Source organism: Pteropus medius, unplaced genomic scaffold (genome assembly GCF_902729225.1).
Source record: "Pteropus medius unplaced genomic scaffold, Ma_sr-lr_union100, whole genome shotgun sequence".
In the NCBI taxonomy this organism is placed as follows: domain Eukaryota; kingdom Metazoa; phylum Chordata; class Mammalia; order Chiroptera; family Pteropodidae; genus Pteropus; species Pteropus medius.
In genome coordinates this window covers 19,693,647-19,711,654 of record NW_024351073.1, presented here as the reverse complement: position 1 = coordinate 19,711,654, position 18,008 = coordinate 19,693,647, and the positions used below count along the sequence as shown (strand labels likewise).

The window sequence follows — 18,008 nt, the reverse complement described above, 5'->3', positions numbered from 1 at the left end:
GGCTTTGCAATTGGAAAGGGTATTCATCCAAGTAAGTGACTGTCTAACAAAAAACTTGCAATGATTTTGATGGAAAGGTTTACCAGTACTCCACAAAGAAAAAACAATGTTGAAAGATTAATGGCAGGTTTCCCACCGAAGAAACATTCCAACTACAAAATTACTCTCACAACAATGAATACTTTAGAGCAATGGATACGTGATATTTTAAGTCATTTCTGACACAGGTAGTTAGGAGCCCACCCAACTCATGCTCCTGTTTCTGGAGAGCAGCTGGAGACCCCAGGACTAGAAATTCTTGCCCCTCTCCCGTCTGGGAGAGGCAGGTGAGTGGTTCTCACTAATGGGCTTATTTCACATCCTCAAGAGGAAGAGCCCAGAAATTCCTGCCCCCTTCCCATCTAGGAGAGGCAGTTGACAAAGAGGCCACAGGGGATGGCAGGGCTCTCAAGAGAGAAGCTGGGTCCTTACTCACTGCATGGAGGAGAAGCAAAGAAGCAGCCCTGTGACCAGGACCCGCCACCTCTACCTGTTGCATGAATGAGAAACAGATTTCTACTGTGTTAAGTTGCTATATTGTTGGAGTTTATTTGCAACAGTGACTACTGTTTCTTTAAGACACTTCCCTAAAAACATAGTGTCAAAAACAAACATAGAACAAGATGACAGGAAAGTATAATGCATTTCTGAGAAATGAAAGTTGACTTATAAAGTTTTATTTATTTTTTTTCACACACTCACTTACATTTTTAAATATGAAAACAATCCTAAGGTGGATAAATTATTCTGTGGTCAAATGACTATATTTTGTTTTGTTTTGTTTTAAAATATTTGATCATCTCAAACCAATCCCTAATTGAATTATCATTCTATCTATGGATGTGAAATATTTTCCCACATGGGAATTGTATGTGTAGTTGATGTATGAGGAGCAATTTTATAATTTACCATGACATAGTGGGAAACAATATACGTTACATCGAAATGTTCTGTCTTTCATTTCTAGAACCTACAACTCTGGATCATTTAGGAAAAAAAAAAAATCCAAACTGAGACACTATGATGTGACATCGGATTGCCAGCAAGCAGACCGGATGCAAAACCTTCCTGTGTGGAAAATTATGCATCATTTGCTTTTGGGCTGGTGTTAATTTTGTTAAAAGAGTTTCGAGTACCAACCAGGCCATTCTGAACACCGTTTGAACATCTCATGTCAGGTCAGGTACGATCCCTTCCCCACATCTGAACGAACGCTCCAACCCCACCGCCAGGCTTCGAAGGAGGAGATAAACACGATCTACTCCCACCAGCAACGCAAAGCACAGAAGTGGACAAGGCGGGGCGCCCAGTACCTGATGCTGCTCATGCTGCCCGTCTCCGACCCCAGCTTGCATCGCTCCAGCTGGCTGGCTACGATTTGGCGTTCTGCCTCCAGCTCTCGAGTCAGTCTTTCAAACTGTAATTCCTAAAAGAAAGACACCCACATGATTAATTCTATCGTTCATATAAAAAGTGGGATTCAGGCCAAAATGACAAGACGGTCAAGGGGAAAAATCTGATTTACCAAGATGCTAAATTTGAGCAGCGGAGGACGTCGCTGTGGAATCAAAGACGAATGTGAAGTTCAGACAGAGTTGGAACCTGAGTTTCCATCACAGTCATGGGACCGACTAGCCACAGGCCTTGAATAAGTTATTGAATCTAAGTATCAGTTTCATCATCTACAAAATGGGTTTATAATACTTATTTCATAAGATTGAGGTGAGGACTAAATGAGATATTTTTCATGAAAAATTAGCCTGAGCTATGTTTGGAAGAAAGCCAGCACCCAACAGATATTAATACCCTTGTCACACATTTAATAAAGAAATAACTCACTTTTCTATCAGTTGGAGTATCGTATTTATTTCCTACTGGACTTCTAGCTAATTTGATCCTTGTCTTATTTACATAATCTTAAAACTACACTCAATTATGCTTTAAATTTCAGTGGAATGGCCATGATACAGATGCTAGCCTGTAGAGTTACTAAGGGAATAACCTTTAAATTTTGCTATATCGCCTTTAAAAATGGCCAATTAAACCAATGACGAATACGTCTACAAAGCAGCCCGAAATCCACTGTTTCAGGATTAACTTTATTGAAAAATGATCCAACCTGTACACCAGTGATGGTAGCTTTGCAGCTCCTGGGATTTGCACCATAGTTTAGCCTTTATATTTTAGTTTCCTGTACCCTTAAGTTTTTAAATAAATGTAATTGCAGTCAAGCAAGTGTTTTAAACTAAAATTTTCAGGAAATAATTTTACAAAAATTATTTTCACTTTAAAAAAATTATCTGCACGGTTATGTTCTGGAGACGGAAAAACAAGAGTGTTGAAAAATGCTGAAAAATACGGAAACGTAGAGTTGAGGTCAGTTTTGGAAAACTAAAACTCCCAACATGGCCGGGATGGATCCGCCTTCCCAGAAAAGATGAGTTAACTTTACTCGCTACCCTGGGACGCTCTCGGGCGAGACCTTTAAAAGGTAGGCTCCAGTGTGTCCTCTATTTGTGTTAAAAATACCTCTGCTCTTTTCCATAAGAGCGGATTTTATTTTTTTATGTTGACATTATTTAGGGGATCTAAGTGAGAGACACTCCACACATGTGGGCTCAAATTTTCCCTTTAGGGGCTGAAACTGAAGAAGCATGTTGTTTGAGATCAAATTTTTATTCTTATATATTGTGATAGGCAGCAAAGGTTCTTTGTAAAGGCTCAATACCAAGACCTCTCCCGAATGCATTTTGTGCAGTTAAGCTTCCCTTCTTTCTTCGAGTTCGACTGCTTTCAGTAGGCAGTCTCTTTCCCCCAAAAAACAGCAAGTTTTAGTAGACTTGATATTTCTGAGCTTTATAATGTGTTTTATCTTAAATCTGTCTGCATAACAGGAAACCGACTCATTCATATTTTTGAGTCGATGACAGCTTACAAAGGTAATACATGAACATAATATAAAATTCCTCATAGGTAGATAGATGTTCATTATTTACATCATTTAAGGGACCTGACTTGGCCACATGTTTGTTACGAATAGCACGAAAAGTGAGACAATGAAGCAATCTGCGTCATAAACCTTGGCTCCCCGCTAGCACAGCCCTCGGGTGAGCTTGCCGAAGGCTGTGGCTTCGCTACACTGTTCCTTCGCTTCAGTCTCATGGGAGGCGGATGACAAGAGACACTTTTTCATGAGCAAGCTCCTTCCAAACACATAGTTACCGCCCCTCACTTCGTGTAGGTCTGTATTTCCATCTGGCATTACTTTCCTTCTGTCTGAAAGGCTTCCTTTAATATTTTCTGTAATATGGTTCTCTTGGTGATGAATCCTTTCAACTGTTTACGTGCCTAACATCTTTATTTCGCCCTCATTTTTGAAGGACGTTTTTACTCCACTGTCCTCTCGCTTGCATTGTTTCACACAAAAATACCTACGATGTTCCTTATTGTTGTTTCTTTGTATATGTAGTGTCTTTTTTTTTCTCCGATTCCCTTACAGACTTTCTCTTTGTCACTGGTGCCGAACGGCTTGATTTTCATGTTCCTCGTGGTCATCTTCCTCATGTTTCTTATGCTTCGGGTTCATTGGGTCTCCAATCGGTGGATTTATAGTTTCCCACAAATCTTGAAAATTTACAGCCATTAATTTCTTCAAAATAGTTCTCTTCTCCGCTATCTCTTCTTCTTCAGTGACTACAATTAAGTGTATATTAATTTTATGTTGACATTGTCCCAAAGCTCATGGATTCTTTTCTCATTTTTTTAAATTTGTTTCTCTCTCTTTGTATTTCTTTTGGGATCATTTCTATTGGTGTTGTCGAGCTAACCAGTCTTTTCTTCTGCAATGTCTAATCTACCATCGACCCCACTGAGTGTATCTCAGACACTGATGAATGAGTAAGTACAACACTTCCAGAAATTTCATTTGGGCCTTTTTTTAATGGCTTCCATGTCTGTACTTAACATTTTGAACACATGCAATACACATATAAAAACTGTTTTGATGTCCTGATTCTAGCATCTGTGTCAGGTTCGACTGACTGATGTTTGTCCTCAGTGGACCTGATTTCTGGTCCTCTGAATGTGTGGTGATCTCTGAATATAAATCATTGTGCTCTGGGTATCTTCGTATTCCGACAAATATCTTACGCTCTGTTCCGGGGCACAGTTAGTTACGTGGAGGCGATTTGATACATGTGAGTCTCGAATTTATTCCTTAAGGGTAACATAATAGCCTTTAGTGTGGGGCTAGTTACTCTGCACTGCCTAGGCAGGCACTTCGTCTTGCGAATTACAGGGTTTCCCAGTGTAGCTGGTGGGTGCAGGCATATACCCCTGGTTGTGGTGTGAGCACCAGGGGCTATTTCCTCTCATCCTTCCAGATGGTTCTTCCCCGTTCCTTGCACATGGAGGCTGCTCAGTTCTCCACCAATTAGCAGAAAGGGACCCTTTGCAAATCTCAAGGTTTCTCCTTTTGATCAGTAATCACCTTCCTTCTATTTCGCTTTGCAGATTCTAGCCACCTTTACCCACCTAGACACTCAGTGCTGTCTCCACATCTCAGGCAGTCCCCTGGGCTCTGCCTGCATCTCTCTTCTTTGTATACTATCCTGAGGACACTCGCTCAAGCAATAAACTGGCTCACCGGCAGGGCTCGGCTTATTTGCTGTGTCTCTTAGGAATCACTGTCCTTCACTGCCTGAAGTTCAGTGTTTTGAAAGCTGGTGTTTCATCTTTTTTGTCTGTTTGTTTTTCTGTTGTTCTTTCGGGTAGAAGGTATTTTCATGTCCAGTTACACTACCTTTGCCAAAAGCTGGAAGGGTTTTAAGAATTAACAATTTTTTTCCTCATGTTTGTTAAATGCATGCTTTCCACTGTATGTAAAAATTTACGCTAAGTACTAACTAGTTAAGTACTTAAAGTTTTACACTTTAAAAGAAGATGTTTGCTATTATGGTATTCAAAATAAAGGTTACTTTTGGGTTGTTTCTTTTATTTGCCTGATAACTTTTTAATTGAAATGACATTTTCTTTATTAAGGAAACTGAATCAATGTGTTGCCTTTTTAAAATGCCCATTCAATAAATGTTTACTTTGTCATTGTGTATATGAAACAAGCTAGGATTTAAGTGAATTATCCCTCTGTGCTTCACTAAGGAGTATATAGTAAATGTCACATTCCTCAAGGAGCAAGGAAGTTTCGCTTCTTCATCTAAAATCTTATATTTTATTAATATAACATAAAACATAATAAAATTGGAGGCTAAAATTATTGAGCACTTCCTGTTGAGTGCTTAGTGACTAGAATGGTATATAAGGAGGACATTTTCCTGCTGGGCTGCTATTCTATCTAGTGTCTAGAGAAGTCCTGGCACATAGTAGGCGCTTAATAAATACCTGTTAAGTCAATGTATGTGCACGGAGCTAAGTGCTTAACATGTATCACTTTGTGTAAACCTCATAAAACTATTTCCTAGGTTCTGTTTTGTCTTCACTTTACAGAGATATTAAGGTTATTCAGGTGAAAAGCTTAGCCTTGGCCAGAAAAGAAATTCTTCCTTCAAAAGCAGGAAAGAGAATGAGATCAAAGGTGATGTTTTAAGAGATCTGGGCATAGAGAGGGGGGATGCTGAAGGAACTAATGAATAGTGGATGAACTAAATATCCCCAATACTTTCAATTCTTTTGTTTTAGAGACTATAGCAGTCCATTGATGTAGAGAACCTATGATGCCACGGTAAGCTATCATTAACGTTCACACTAAGATTCATTATTGAAATGATTTTTATTTCTATGAAATCTAGAGAGCAGCTTCGGAAATGCCTTCCTGTATTGCTGCTCACAGTACAGTTGAGTCCTACCTTACCCCACCAAAGAGCCTTAGGCTCATAGGGAAGTTTTCGTCACATCTCATCCCTGGGGTTCGGAACTCTGAGGACCCCAGCTGGTCCTGGTGTGGCATTATGCTTGGAGCTGATAACTTACCACCAGAATTGAAAACTAGTCTATGGCCATGCTACCCTGAACAAGCCCGATCCTGTCTGATCTCAGAAGTTAAGCAGGGTCGGGCCTGGTTAGTACTTGCATGGGAGACCACCTAGGAAGACCAGGTACTATAGGCATAAAAAATAAGGGACTGTAAGTTGACAAGGTCCTTGCAATCGGTGAGGTCAACCGAGGGTTGCCTCGGTTAAAAAAATTTTTTAAAATAATAATTGAAAAATAAAGAGCTGAAACTGTGGTTCTCAAACTTGGGGCAGGCGTCCTCACAACAACGAATGAGCTTCTGCTCCCCAGGGGTACCCAGACTGCGGTGTGGGCGGAGAGATGACATTCTTCCCGTTCTAACTCAGTTCGACCTTTGGAAGGAGGGAAGACCTCCCACGACCGAATAATTTCCTGGATTTCTCACAGACTTGGAGGTGGAAGGGCACGCTGCAGAGGGAGATTCCTGGCCAGCCCAGGTGGGTACCTAAGACATCAACTGAGAAAAACACAAAAGTATGTGGATACACTTAGTAAAATTTGTACACTAGTCGTAAGTGACGATGGGGTATTAAATGAATTCAGTGAACATGAGACCGAAAAGAAAGATGAGAAGAAAACTGAAGACATTTGAAAGTTATCTGGATTCGGAGGGGAGAAGGGGAAAGGGAAACCAGCAAAATAAAGAGAAGAATAATCATGGGGCAAAAGAACACCAGACTGACTTTCTCCTGGGCAGCGTCGGTGGCGAAGTGGGGATGTCAAACCAGCTATATCAAAAGTGATAAAAGCACAGGAGACAAAAGCCAAAATACAGGACTACACGAGACTAAAAGGCTGCCTGTTCTTCCAGCAAAGGAAACAGTCAACAGAGCGGAAAGCAACCTATGGAATAAAGGAAATATTTAAAATGGTCAATTTCTAAAACACCTAAGAAACCCATACGACTCAATAGAAAACAACAGAAAAATGGGCAAAGTACTTAAATAGACATTTCTCCAAAGAAGACATACAAATGGCCAACGGGTATATAAAAAAGTGCTTGACATCACTAATCACCAAGGAAATGCACATCGTAACCACAATGAGATGTCACCTCATCCTTGTTAGGATGGCTGTCAAAAGAAACAAAAGATAACACGTTTGGCAAGGATGTGGAGGAACCGGACCCCTTGTGTGATGCTGGCGGAAAGGTGAAATGGTACAGCCACCACGCAAAACCGTGCGGAGGTTCCGCAAGCAATTAAAATCAGAACACACACGCGCGCACAGGAATGTTATTCGGTCTTAGAAAAACGGGGTAGCGTACCACTGCGATAAGCCGCGCAGACCTGGAAGACATCATGCTAAGTGAAACAAGTCAATGACCGAAGCGCAAAACTTGCATGATGCCACTTAAGTGAGGAATCGAAAACGAACTTAAAGCAGCAGAAAACGGAACGGCGGCTGCCGTGGCTGGGGAGTCGGGGCGTGGAGGGCTGGTGTTCGGTGGGTGTAAAGTTTCGATTACACGAGATGAACAAGTCCCGGAGATGTGCCGTGTGACGCGGAGGCTATAGTGAGCAACGCAGGGCCGTGCGCTTAAAATTGCAACAGGATGTATTTCATATTAAGTGTTAGCATTACAAAAAAAAGAAAAGAAAAGAAAAGAAACAGAAAGAAAAGCAAAGGGGAACAAGACAACTAGTGGAGGTGATAATTATGTTTATTACCCTGATTGCGGTGACCGTTAGTGCAGGTGTAAGTATATATCCGAACTCGGCAAGTTGTGTACATTAAATACAGGTGGCTTTTTATATCAAGTATATGCGGATAAAGTTGTTTTAAAAATATCCCAAAATGTTATGCCGAAATTGCCAGAAAGATTAGGATTTCACTGGAATTAAGAACAGTGGGCGGATTAGAGGACGTCTCATGGTAAAGGGAGTTTTAAGAAAAAGCAGAGTATAGTTAGATCTAAACCTCCCCATTACGTGGACACTGTCTTGCTCTAGAGATCGTAAAAATTTATAAAAGTGGTGACTATAAACACTAAATTTCATTAAAATTTACGAAGAGCCAGATTTAAATGACTTTCACTCCTAGAATCGCACATCATTGAGTCACGTAATAGGTTAGGATTATAAGAACAATTATCACATAGTTTTGTAACTTCTTCCTAAAGAGACTAAATTAAAAATTAATTTGGTTCAATTAAATGATGTTTTTTAAATATTTTCAAATGGATAAAAGTGGTAAATCTTTTGTGGGGTCTTAGCTAACTCAGTACGAAAACCGAAATCAGAAAACAGGTACTCACAGTTTCAAGAATTCCTTCGATAAGTATTTGATTTAATCTTGTGGCATAGCTTCAGCTGGGATCATACAAGCCAGATATGAGAATTTGGAAAACCCTAGACCGAATAGTGAATTTAGTAAAAATAGACTTGCCGTGGTTTCACTAATATGAAGAGAGGAAAGAGAGACTGGACGGAGGTGGAGAATGCAGAAGATGGATGATATGCTAGGTCCTGGGAGACAAGACGCTTCCTACAGCACAGATCTGATTGCTAGAACCCAGAGACTTAAGATTCAAACTGACCATGACAGCTGGATGGAACAGGAAGGGGAACCCAAGGCTTATCCTGAGACCATCTGTGTGGACTATCCATGCTCAGGCATTGAGGAGTCTTTGTCAGCCTCTCCTGTAGGAGAAAGGAATACTGAGGACCAGCACCCATCCGCAGACAAAATGGCGGTCCTGGGCAAAGTCTTCACGTACGCTAATGGACTGCTGGTAGGTTGGACGGTGAGAGCAGAAAGGGACATGAGACTCGACAGGTCTAATCATGATACTGAAGGCTCTGGGCTTCTCCTTGATAAGGCCTCACAGAAACGTTGGTCCACCTGCTGAGTTAAGCTGAATGAGAAAGGAAAATTTACTAATGAGCAATAGAAGGTATAAGTTCCCTTAATGGCTCACCATTCTAATCTCCACTTCTCAAAAGTATATAATACCATTATTTGTAATCCGATGATACTCAGCTTATACCTTCATTCCTGTGCTTTATGTATTTTATTATAACTACCTGTTCGAGCATTTGTAGTCCTCCTAGATTGTTAATTTCTTAAGGAAGGGGCTAGGTCCTAAGTTATCATGTTGTAAATGAGCAAAATGCATGATTTATCACTGGAGCTGGGTATGTGTTTGTTTATGAATGAATGACCCAAGTTTCTGGTGACACAGCTTCCCGAATGGAACGGCCAAGTCGTAGGCCATTCCATAATTTTTTCCAGAGAAGGTGTTTCATGATCGCGAATGCATATGAGGATACTTCTGCGGGACTTCAAGAAAATCGGCAGTTCTATAAAACATCTTTTCATCATGTTATTCTCGGAATTCATTACTCTAATCAACTTTAAGGGAAAAAAATATGTGACTCTCATTTGAAAGGGCTGGGAAAGATGTCTAGGTGATGGCTCGTTTCAATTTCTTCCTTGCTTTTTTTTCCCTGTCTGATCATATATATAAACTACATGAATAAATATACAAAATGATATATGAAACAGCCATTTTTTACTTCTAACGGTATATGGGAAAATAACTGTCATTGTTGTTTTTACATCAAATCGTACACGCACAAATTGAAATGGTTCAAATGCTTCTCAAGTTTATTTGAAAAACAGCCACGATTCCTACCGTCTCACTTCCTCTTCTTCAGTCAGGTGCTTTTAACTCCGCTTCCTGATTTGTATTTCCATATCTCTATTAACTTTCTCATATTATTATTCCTGGAACTTTTAATTATAAGCGCCATCAATTGAATTCCCACGATGAAATGTGAGGATTTAGCTCTCTTTCCCCATCTCCCATATACACATTTCCCATCTCCCCCCATCTCCCCCCATCTTCCCTGTAGAGTTAACCTGCGATCTTAGGTAGAACAATATCCTGATGTAAATCCTTCATAGTACGATTTCTTTAACACTAATATGCAACATTTTCTTTTTCCTAATTGAACAGCTTGCCTTTTTGTGTTCCTGTTGTTCGTTTGCTCAGTTGTCCACATAGTTATCACGAATCTGACTCAAAACTTCCCTCGATTTGCATAAACATCTCTCGGCATAAACACTGGAAACGTCCATTTCGGCTATCGAGGACTCTCCCGTGCCCTCCAGCCTGCTGTCACCCAACTTCCCTCACGGCTGTCACCCCGGCCCTCCCTTCACTCCGTGCTGGGGGCACCCTCTTTCAAGCAGCCTCCCTGCTTCCTACACCTGTTGCCTTCATTTTCCTACATTATTTCCTTTTTCTCTGGTGAAAAATATCTTTTCAGTGAGAGAGAGAGAGAAAGAGAGAGCGCGCGCGAATGGGAGGCAGTTTTTAAGACCTTGCATGTCCGATATGTCTTTATTCTACACTCACATGCAGGTCTTGCTATGGCTGAGAACAGAGAGAATTCTAGGTTAGAAATAATATTCCCTCAGAGTTTTGAGACACCGCTTCATTATCTGCTCCCTTCCCACGCTGCTGCCGAGAAATGTGCATCATTCTGAGTTTTTACTATATTTTTATGAAATCTGTTTTCGCTTCCTTCCGGAAAACTTGTGTCTTCTCTTGATCCCCAGTGTTCTCAAATTTGTTATGTGTCTTGACATAAATTTATTTTTAGACATTTTCTGGACATTTAGAGGGAACTTTTCATCTAGAAGGTTACGTTGTTCAATCCTAGGCAGTTCTCTATTCTGTTCAAAGGAAAATTTATGCTTTTCGCCCCTTTGTTTTATATTTTTTATTCTTGCTCTTGTTTTTAACTCATCATTCAGATGTTAAAATCTACATCAGTTCTTAAGTTTCTTCTTCTAATCTTTTTCTCTTCTAGTTCTCAATCTTTTTACCTTTTGCTTTATTCTCTGTAGTTTCCTCATTTTAAACGTATAGGTCTCTAATGAGTGGTTCATTGTTGTTATTGTACTTTTAATTTCTAAGACCTATTTTTTCTCCTCTGAATATTTCTTTTAATTATCATCCAGTATTGATTTTGCAGATGTGAAAACATCTCCTTTCCCCCTCAATGATGTTAATGTTACGTTTCCTTCTGTCAGTATACTTCCTACTTTATAATGATTTTCTGTTTTAGAAGCTCTTTCATGTGATAGGCTCTCTCAAACACCTTGAGTTCCCTGGCAGTCTGCTCCTATTGAGGTGCGGGGAGAAAGCTGTCATACTCTTGGCAGGAATTGGGGCTTGTTAGCCGTGCTCTCCAGGAGAAGCACTAGGCGTGTCCGTGCAGAACTCCCAGGGGGCTCCTCAAGCTCCATCTTTGAATGTAAATATCTGGCAGCCCCAGTTGTGAAAACTGTGTAGGGTACAGGCTGGGGGCAGGGTGAAGGGGAGGGGCTCAAAATTCAGTAAGTAAAATTTCACTTTTTCCCACTCTCGACTTGCAGTACCCCGCTTGAAACACTCTTCCTTGAGTTGAGACTAGTTTCGTCCCGTGCGGAAGAAACCTCTAGTCTTTTGTCAACGGGCAGGAAGAGCGGGCACCCAGCTGTGTACAGTGGGGATGGGAATTTGGGGGTCAAACTGATATTTAAACAGATTTTCAGTTAATCTCCTGCTTCTAGTTATATTTCATGACTCCTGTCCCCACTTCTACAAACTTTTGTAAGAGTTTCCTTAAACTTTTGGCTGTTTTTACTTTTCCTGCTGCTTAGAACTCCACTTTCTCGGGTATCATAAGTTATTAATTTACCACTTTATTGTCTATATTTTATCAGCTGTAAAACTCATCCATCATAAGATTTTATTTTATCAGTTCTAAGATTCTTTTATACTTCAATATCTCTGGGCTTTCTTTTGAATTGGGATAACTTATATTTGGTAGCATGGGATAGTTTAATTAAAAGCATTTTGATTTCTTCATAGCACATGAAGTGACTATAATAGTTGATGGCCTCTCAATCTTAGCGAAATATAGCTCTTTATTCACACATTCTCTAGGTTTATGGGGTTAGCCCTTTGAAAAAGTGTCATTGGCATTCCGGTGAGGAAGGAAGAGTTAGTCCAAGGGTCACGTTCGCCTTCTTTACTTGGGAGTCAGGTCCTTTTCTAAAAGAATTTGGAAACATCTGAGAAAGGAACATGTGCTTAAGACTGAACCTGAAACGCCTCTGACCTTTGAACCATCTGCCAGAGGTGCTGAGCTAGAAGACCCTCGTTTGCAGTTCGTCCTCCTACTTCACCTCCAAGGAAAACCATACGCCACACCAGGTTCTGAGACCTCGTTTTTGGAAGCAGCAATGCCAACACAATACAATCATTCCAGTTCTGTGTGAGATGAAAGAACAGAAGATCATTTCTACGATTTCTGTTCAGGCTCTAAGAGTCAATGATTTTACGGAATCTGACTTAGTGACTGCGCTAGCCCTTCCGGAGCAAAATGACTGTTCAAGTGTTTTGAAGTATTTTGTTATCATTGTTTAAACATTGTCCTCAGATGTCTTCTCTCTGGGAGAGGATCAGAGTCCAGGCCTGCGGTTCTATGTCCTCTGGCTTGTGCCTCTACAAGAAGGATGAAAAGACCAGTTTTCTACTGTGTAGACAGATGGCTTTTGCTCCCTGGTGTCCCTCATCTCTGCATTCATCAAGGATTTGTACCATCGAGTGACCCTGGGTGACCTTTTTTTCCACATCACTTTTCACTCCCATTTAACATGAATGGGTTGACTTTATCAGCACAAACTCCTGGCTGCGTTGATTTCATCCCACTGAAACACATCGTAAAGCCAAATCTGAAGAGAAGGTTGCACAAATGACAGGGTAATAACAGGAAGCCTACAGCAAAGTGTCTGGCAAATCTGGAAAGAGCAGACCATGATGTGGAAACGGAATGGAACAAATCAGTGTCAACTGTGAAGCTATGTAGACCTTGCCGAAGAGTCAAAAACAATGGCAAAGAGCTGTCTGCGGAAGTTCACGAGACTGACAGATAAGTGTTTTTAAAAAGCCCGATGTCATTCTGGGTCACCTAGCAAGAGAGAAGATGACAGGAATCAGCACCCTGAAGCTGAATCATCGGCCTCTTTCCAGAAGTTTCAATAAAATGAAAATACAACAAAACAGCTTTCTTTGACCAACTCCTTCGATCTGTAGGATTCCATTTGCTTTGTTCTGCCATTTTGTCTCGCCAGATGTGTTGTTACTCGAATAAAGCATATTTACTGTAGTTTATTTAATTCATATAAATGAGATAAAGACTCCACAGAATAAAGTAGGTTTCAATTCCTGGTAGTTCAAGACGATGAAAAACCCATTAGGTTAGACTTAAAAATTTAATACTACTACTATATTGGTGACTCTTAACTACATCTAGAGTTTCTTTTAATGCTTGGTACAGAACCCAGAACTATAGATTAAAAATGTATAGTACTTAGGTTCTGATATTTACATTTTGAAAAATTTCTACCAGTGGTTTTCATACCCCTATCTGCTTGGGAATGACTGTTTATGGCAATACTACATAATAATGGCAATCAATATTATAAGTATTTACTTATGATGTATGATACTCTGCTAAGGACTTTACATGCATTAACTTATCCATTTCTCGCACTGATCCAATAATGCAGGCATTTTATTGTCTGACATATCTCAGACTTAAAGATGTTAAGTAGATTCCCCAAAGATATTAAGTAGATTCCTAGTTCTAGCTGGGAGTAGAACCAGGAAGTCAAACTCAAACTAACTCTTTAGAACCCCACTGCCTCAGAACTCTAGGACTACTTAGTATCACCATTTGAAGAGAGGCTATAGAGCCAAGAGCAATACAGACAAAATAATAACACGAATTTCTTTAATGAGGGATGACTGGGGCTTACCATTTCACACTCTTTTATTTTAGTATTCCTTCCCTTCCTAGAAATAAAATATTGGAATTATTATATCTAACCACAGAGGAATTATACTCATTGTACTGTTCAAGTTTACACTACAAGTGAAATCTCCCTTTCTAATAGTGGCCCTTAATTTTAAGAGGGCCACTGCAAAACTCAGTTATAGCCAATGAAGGCAATGAGGATGCTCCAATATCCCTGCCTATGTTTACTATGGTGAACATGCTTTATCTGGATAATAAAACATGTGGCAAGAGGAAGTACCAAAACCCTACTAGGTTCATGAAATCCACATTGAAAAAAAAAAAACAAAAAAAACTCAATTGTCAAGTTGATATTTTCATATACTTTTATGCTATTTCATTTGCATGGCAGAATAATTAACTTTCCCGTGATTTCCCATCTTCTTAACATAAAATTTGCTAATAAATGTTACTGGTAACTCTTTCAGAGCTGAGCATCTTTCAGGACCAGCAGATGTCTCAAGTCTCTTCAGTGGCTCCAAAATTCCCAGAGCGTTCTAGAACTCATTAGGTCTTTGGTAATCAAAAATTTCGCCCAACTAGGTATGGAAACGTTGCTGCTCTTCAGGACTACAATATCAGGTTGCTCTGGCACATAAATGAAATGAAGAAAGAATACCACTTTCTTATTAACCGCAACCACGGCTGGAGACTGGGCCACCCATGCTTACTTGCCTGGAAGCAAACCACGAGTTGCAATTATCTTTGGAGTTATGATTACATTTGATTCAAAAGCAAAGACAGTGCTGCCTTTTTCATCCAAATCGATAGTACCCACCACACAGTTGGTGCCACATAAACATTTACGAAACGAAATAATCGCAGGGCAACAGATATTACGTGCAAAGCATTCTGCAAGGTGCTAAATGGCGCAGGTAGGAAAGACATGGGTACAAAATTAGTTCGGGTATGAATCCTGTGATGGCTACTTGACCTCTCAACCTGACTGGGCTAAGAAATGCCAAGATAGCTGGTAAAACGTTATTTCCCGGTGTGTCTGTGAGGGTGTTTCAAGAAGAGATTAACATTTGATCAGCAGGCTGAGTAAAGAAGACTGTCCTGTCACCAGTACAGGTGGGCCCCACCCGATCCCTTATGGGGCTGAAGAGAACAAAAGACAGATGGAGGGCAAACTGCTCTCTCTGCTTGCGCTGAGACACTCATGCTCTCCACCCGTTGGCATCAGCTCTCCTGGTTCTCTTGGCCTTCAAACTTGGACCTGGACTTACACTGTTGGCTCCCCTGGTTCTCAGCTCTTTGAGTTTGGTCTGTAACAACACCAGCAGCTTTCCCGGGCCTCTAGCTTGCAGGTGGCAGATTGTGGGACTTCTCCACCTCTTTAGCTGCCTGATCCCTCATAATAAATCTCTTTCTCTATTTATCCTATTGAGTCTTTTCCTCTGGAGAACCCTGACTAACGCAGATCCAGTTGAGAGTTTTTAAGTGTAGTAAAAGAGTGGAAATCTGTGCATCATTAATTAGCATAGAAAGTAAAATGCAAAGTCATCATGAGAGAGACATAAATGAATTGGAAAGATGACATCCAGTCAGGGAAAATGGAAGGGGTGGGGCGAAGGAAGAAATCAAAGCCAATGACACATGCAGAAGGGAGGGTTTGAGGTGTACAATGAGTTTACTATTCGACCGCATTAGAGGGTGGAGGGAAAGCATGGCAGATGGAAGAAGCAGCATGAGTTAAGGCACAGAATTAGGCAAATATAGAATGCATGTATGTGTTTCAGGGAGCAATTAGGGTTCAGTTTGATTGTAGTATAGAGCTAGATTGAATACCAAGCAAATTAGATGGGAAGTTTTGACTTAAGTAAAAGGTTACTATTCAACAATGATCCGATTTGATTTTCCTCATATATTTAATGTGATGCACTATCTCACCTATGTCTATACTCCAAGTAAGAAACCCTTTGAGATTCTATTGAAGTCATTTGTTTCACTGACAATGGTTAATATAATTTAACTTTTTTGGCATCTGAAGGTCAATGGTGTTAACATGGACCCTTTACTACATTACAAGGATATTGTATGGTAAGGGCATCAGTGCGCCTGTCCCTAAACGTCCCTGTCAACTGCAGAGCTTTTTCATAATTAGGAAGACACAGTAAGTCCTCTGGCATTGTGGACACAGACAGCTATTGACTCCTACAACCAAAGAAACAGTCTCATTTCTCTTCCGCTTCATTTATATTGTTGACATTTCTTTCTGGTGATTTTTTTGTGCATGTATCTTTCAGAGTTCCTGTTCCTCACTGCCTCCGAAGTGGTTTTTAAATGCCACTGTCACATCTACTGCTGACTGAGGGGCCTGAGGTTACCATAAGGCTGACATCAGGTAAGGGGGAGTTGTTACATTTGTACCCTAATATGGTATAGCGGTTTGAGTACTTGTATAGTAACAGTTGTATTGTTACTCTAATTATGATATCTTCATATGACCCAGTAGAAGATTTTGGATATGAAATATAATCCACTTGTGTAAAGAGGAGGGAACTGGCAATCAGAGCGGGTAAGTGAATTATTGAAGATTACTCAGCTAGTGATACGGCAGAGACAAAAACACAGTGACAGCCACAGCAGTGGTCTTTCCTATTCTTGCTAAGGTATGGAAATGTACATATGCATGTCAACCCTTGTGTTTCATCTTTGAAATATATTTCTCCACTGCTTAGGTGGCGACATATTCGAAACGTAAACATTCTTACATTAACTTGCTTAAGTCCAAATGGGACAAGAGGATTTGATTCTACTTTTCATTTCCTAGAACACTACATATTCAAATAAAAAATACCCTCTTTACTAAAGTAGCTTCATGACTCGAACGTTTCGGTGTGATCCGTTCTCAGATCAACTTCAAAAGAATGAATTTAAACCTATTTCCAAGCTGCGAAGGTTTGTTTCCTTTCATTTTTTTTTTTTTTCCATTTTGAAATTCCTCTGCTGGGAATGGATTACAAACAGCCTAACAAGAGTTTTATCCATATTTGCATCCCGATAATCAAAGAAGAACTTGCAGGAATGTAGCACTGATGAATACACCACTGTTGAAATAGTTTATACGCGTCGGAGCAAAATGAACTGTGACCAATAAATTGCTTCTATAGTCATCATCCTTCCACATCTCCCCAATATGTAGAACTGTCTTAATGGATGCGCATTATCAAGTCTGCGGGCTTATTTTCAGTCATAAAGAATAGTGTACCAGATGCTCCTGGTACACTGAATTTGTCACACTGTAGACAAGCTAACATCATTATGTGAGACCACAGGGGAAAGAATAAAAGATTCACATTTAATCCATATTAACTACCAGGAGACCCATCAAGGCAGTTGGGCTAGCTCATGATACAGCAGCTTCTAGCAAATTAGCAGCCCATAACAACCTAGTTATAATGAGCTGCAAGATCTTACACCATAAGCTCGAATCCATTAAAGTGAATTCTAGTACATGAATTCATGTACTGAGTATAACCTTAACATCTGTCTGTGCTTAGCCAATATTTTGTTTATGCCTTCTTAGGAACAACCAAATTATTCTCATGTCCCCTGAAACGAGGGGTTGTGACTTCCATCAACTGCAGCTTTACCTGATAGAGAAGGCAGAGCTGATCAACGCCCGCCTCCCTGGCTGCAGAGCTGGGCAGCAAGCTGTTCATGACTCCAGCAGCTGTTTTTTACATTTTAGGCCAATTTTCTCCCAAACAATTTTCTTTTGCTATTCGAGTGGGACAAGCGATACTCTAATCAGAAATTAAACAGTCAAAAAGACATGCATAGCTAATAAATATTGTAGAACTTGTATGTAGTTAAGCTAAATAACTGAAATCAAATCCTACTAGACTCAGCCTGGAGAACCTTTCTATTTTAATAAACTTAGGCCATTTTCTCACCTGTAAAAAAAGCAATGTCCTCCTTCTCTCCCCACGGTGAAGGGGATACTCTTAGGGATTCAGGACATAATAATATTAACAATATCACTACTATAATAATTATTTGTTTTACATGTGAGGAAACAGGAATAGATTATCCATGGTTAATTGGTTGCTAAGTTAAAGAAACAGTGAATATATTGTT

General features: G+C 40.1%; 1 protein-coding gene and 1 pseudogene across 1 annotated transcript in view; one reads left to right on the top strand and one right to left on the bottom strand.

The window, feature by feature from the left end:
* CTNND2 (catenin delta 2) overlaps nucleotides 1-18,008 on the bottom strand; it is a 773,259-nt gene that overhangs the window by 495,978 nt on the left and 259,273 nt on the right. The window contains exon 3 of the mRNA XM_039842770.1: nucleotides 1,353-1,465. Within this exon, the coding sequence (XP_039698704.1) occupies nucleotides 1,353-1,465 (113 nt within the window). The remainder of the gene's footprint in view (nucleotides 1-1,352; nucleotides 1,466-18,008) is intronic.
* Nucleotides 6,043-6,161, top strand: LOC120586338 (uncharacterized; annotated as a pseudogene).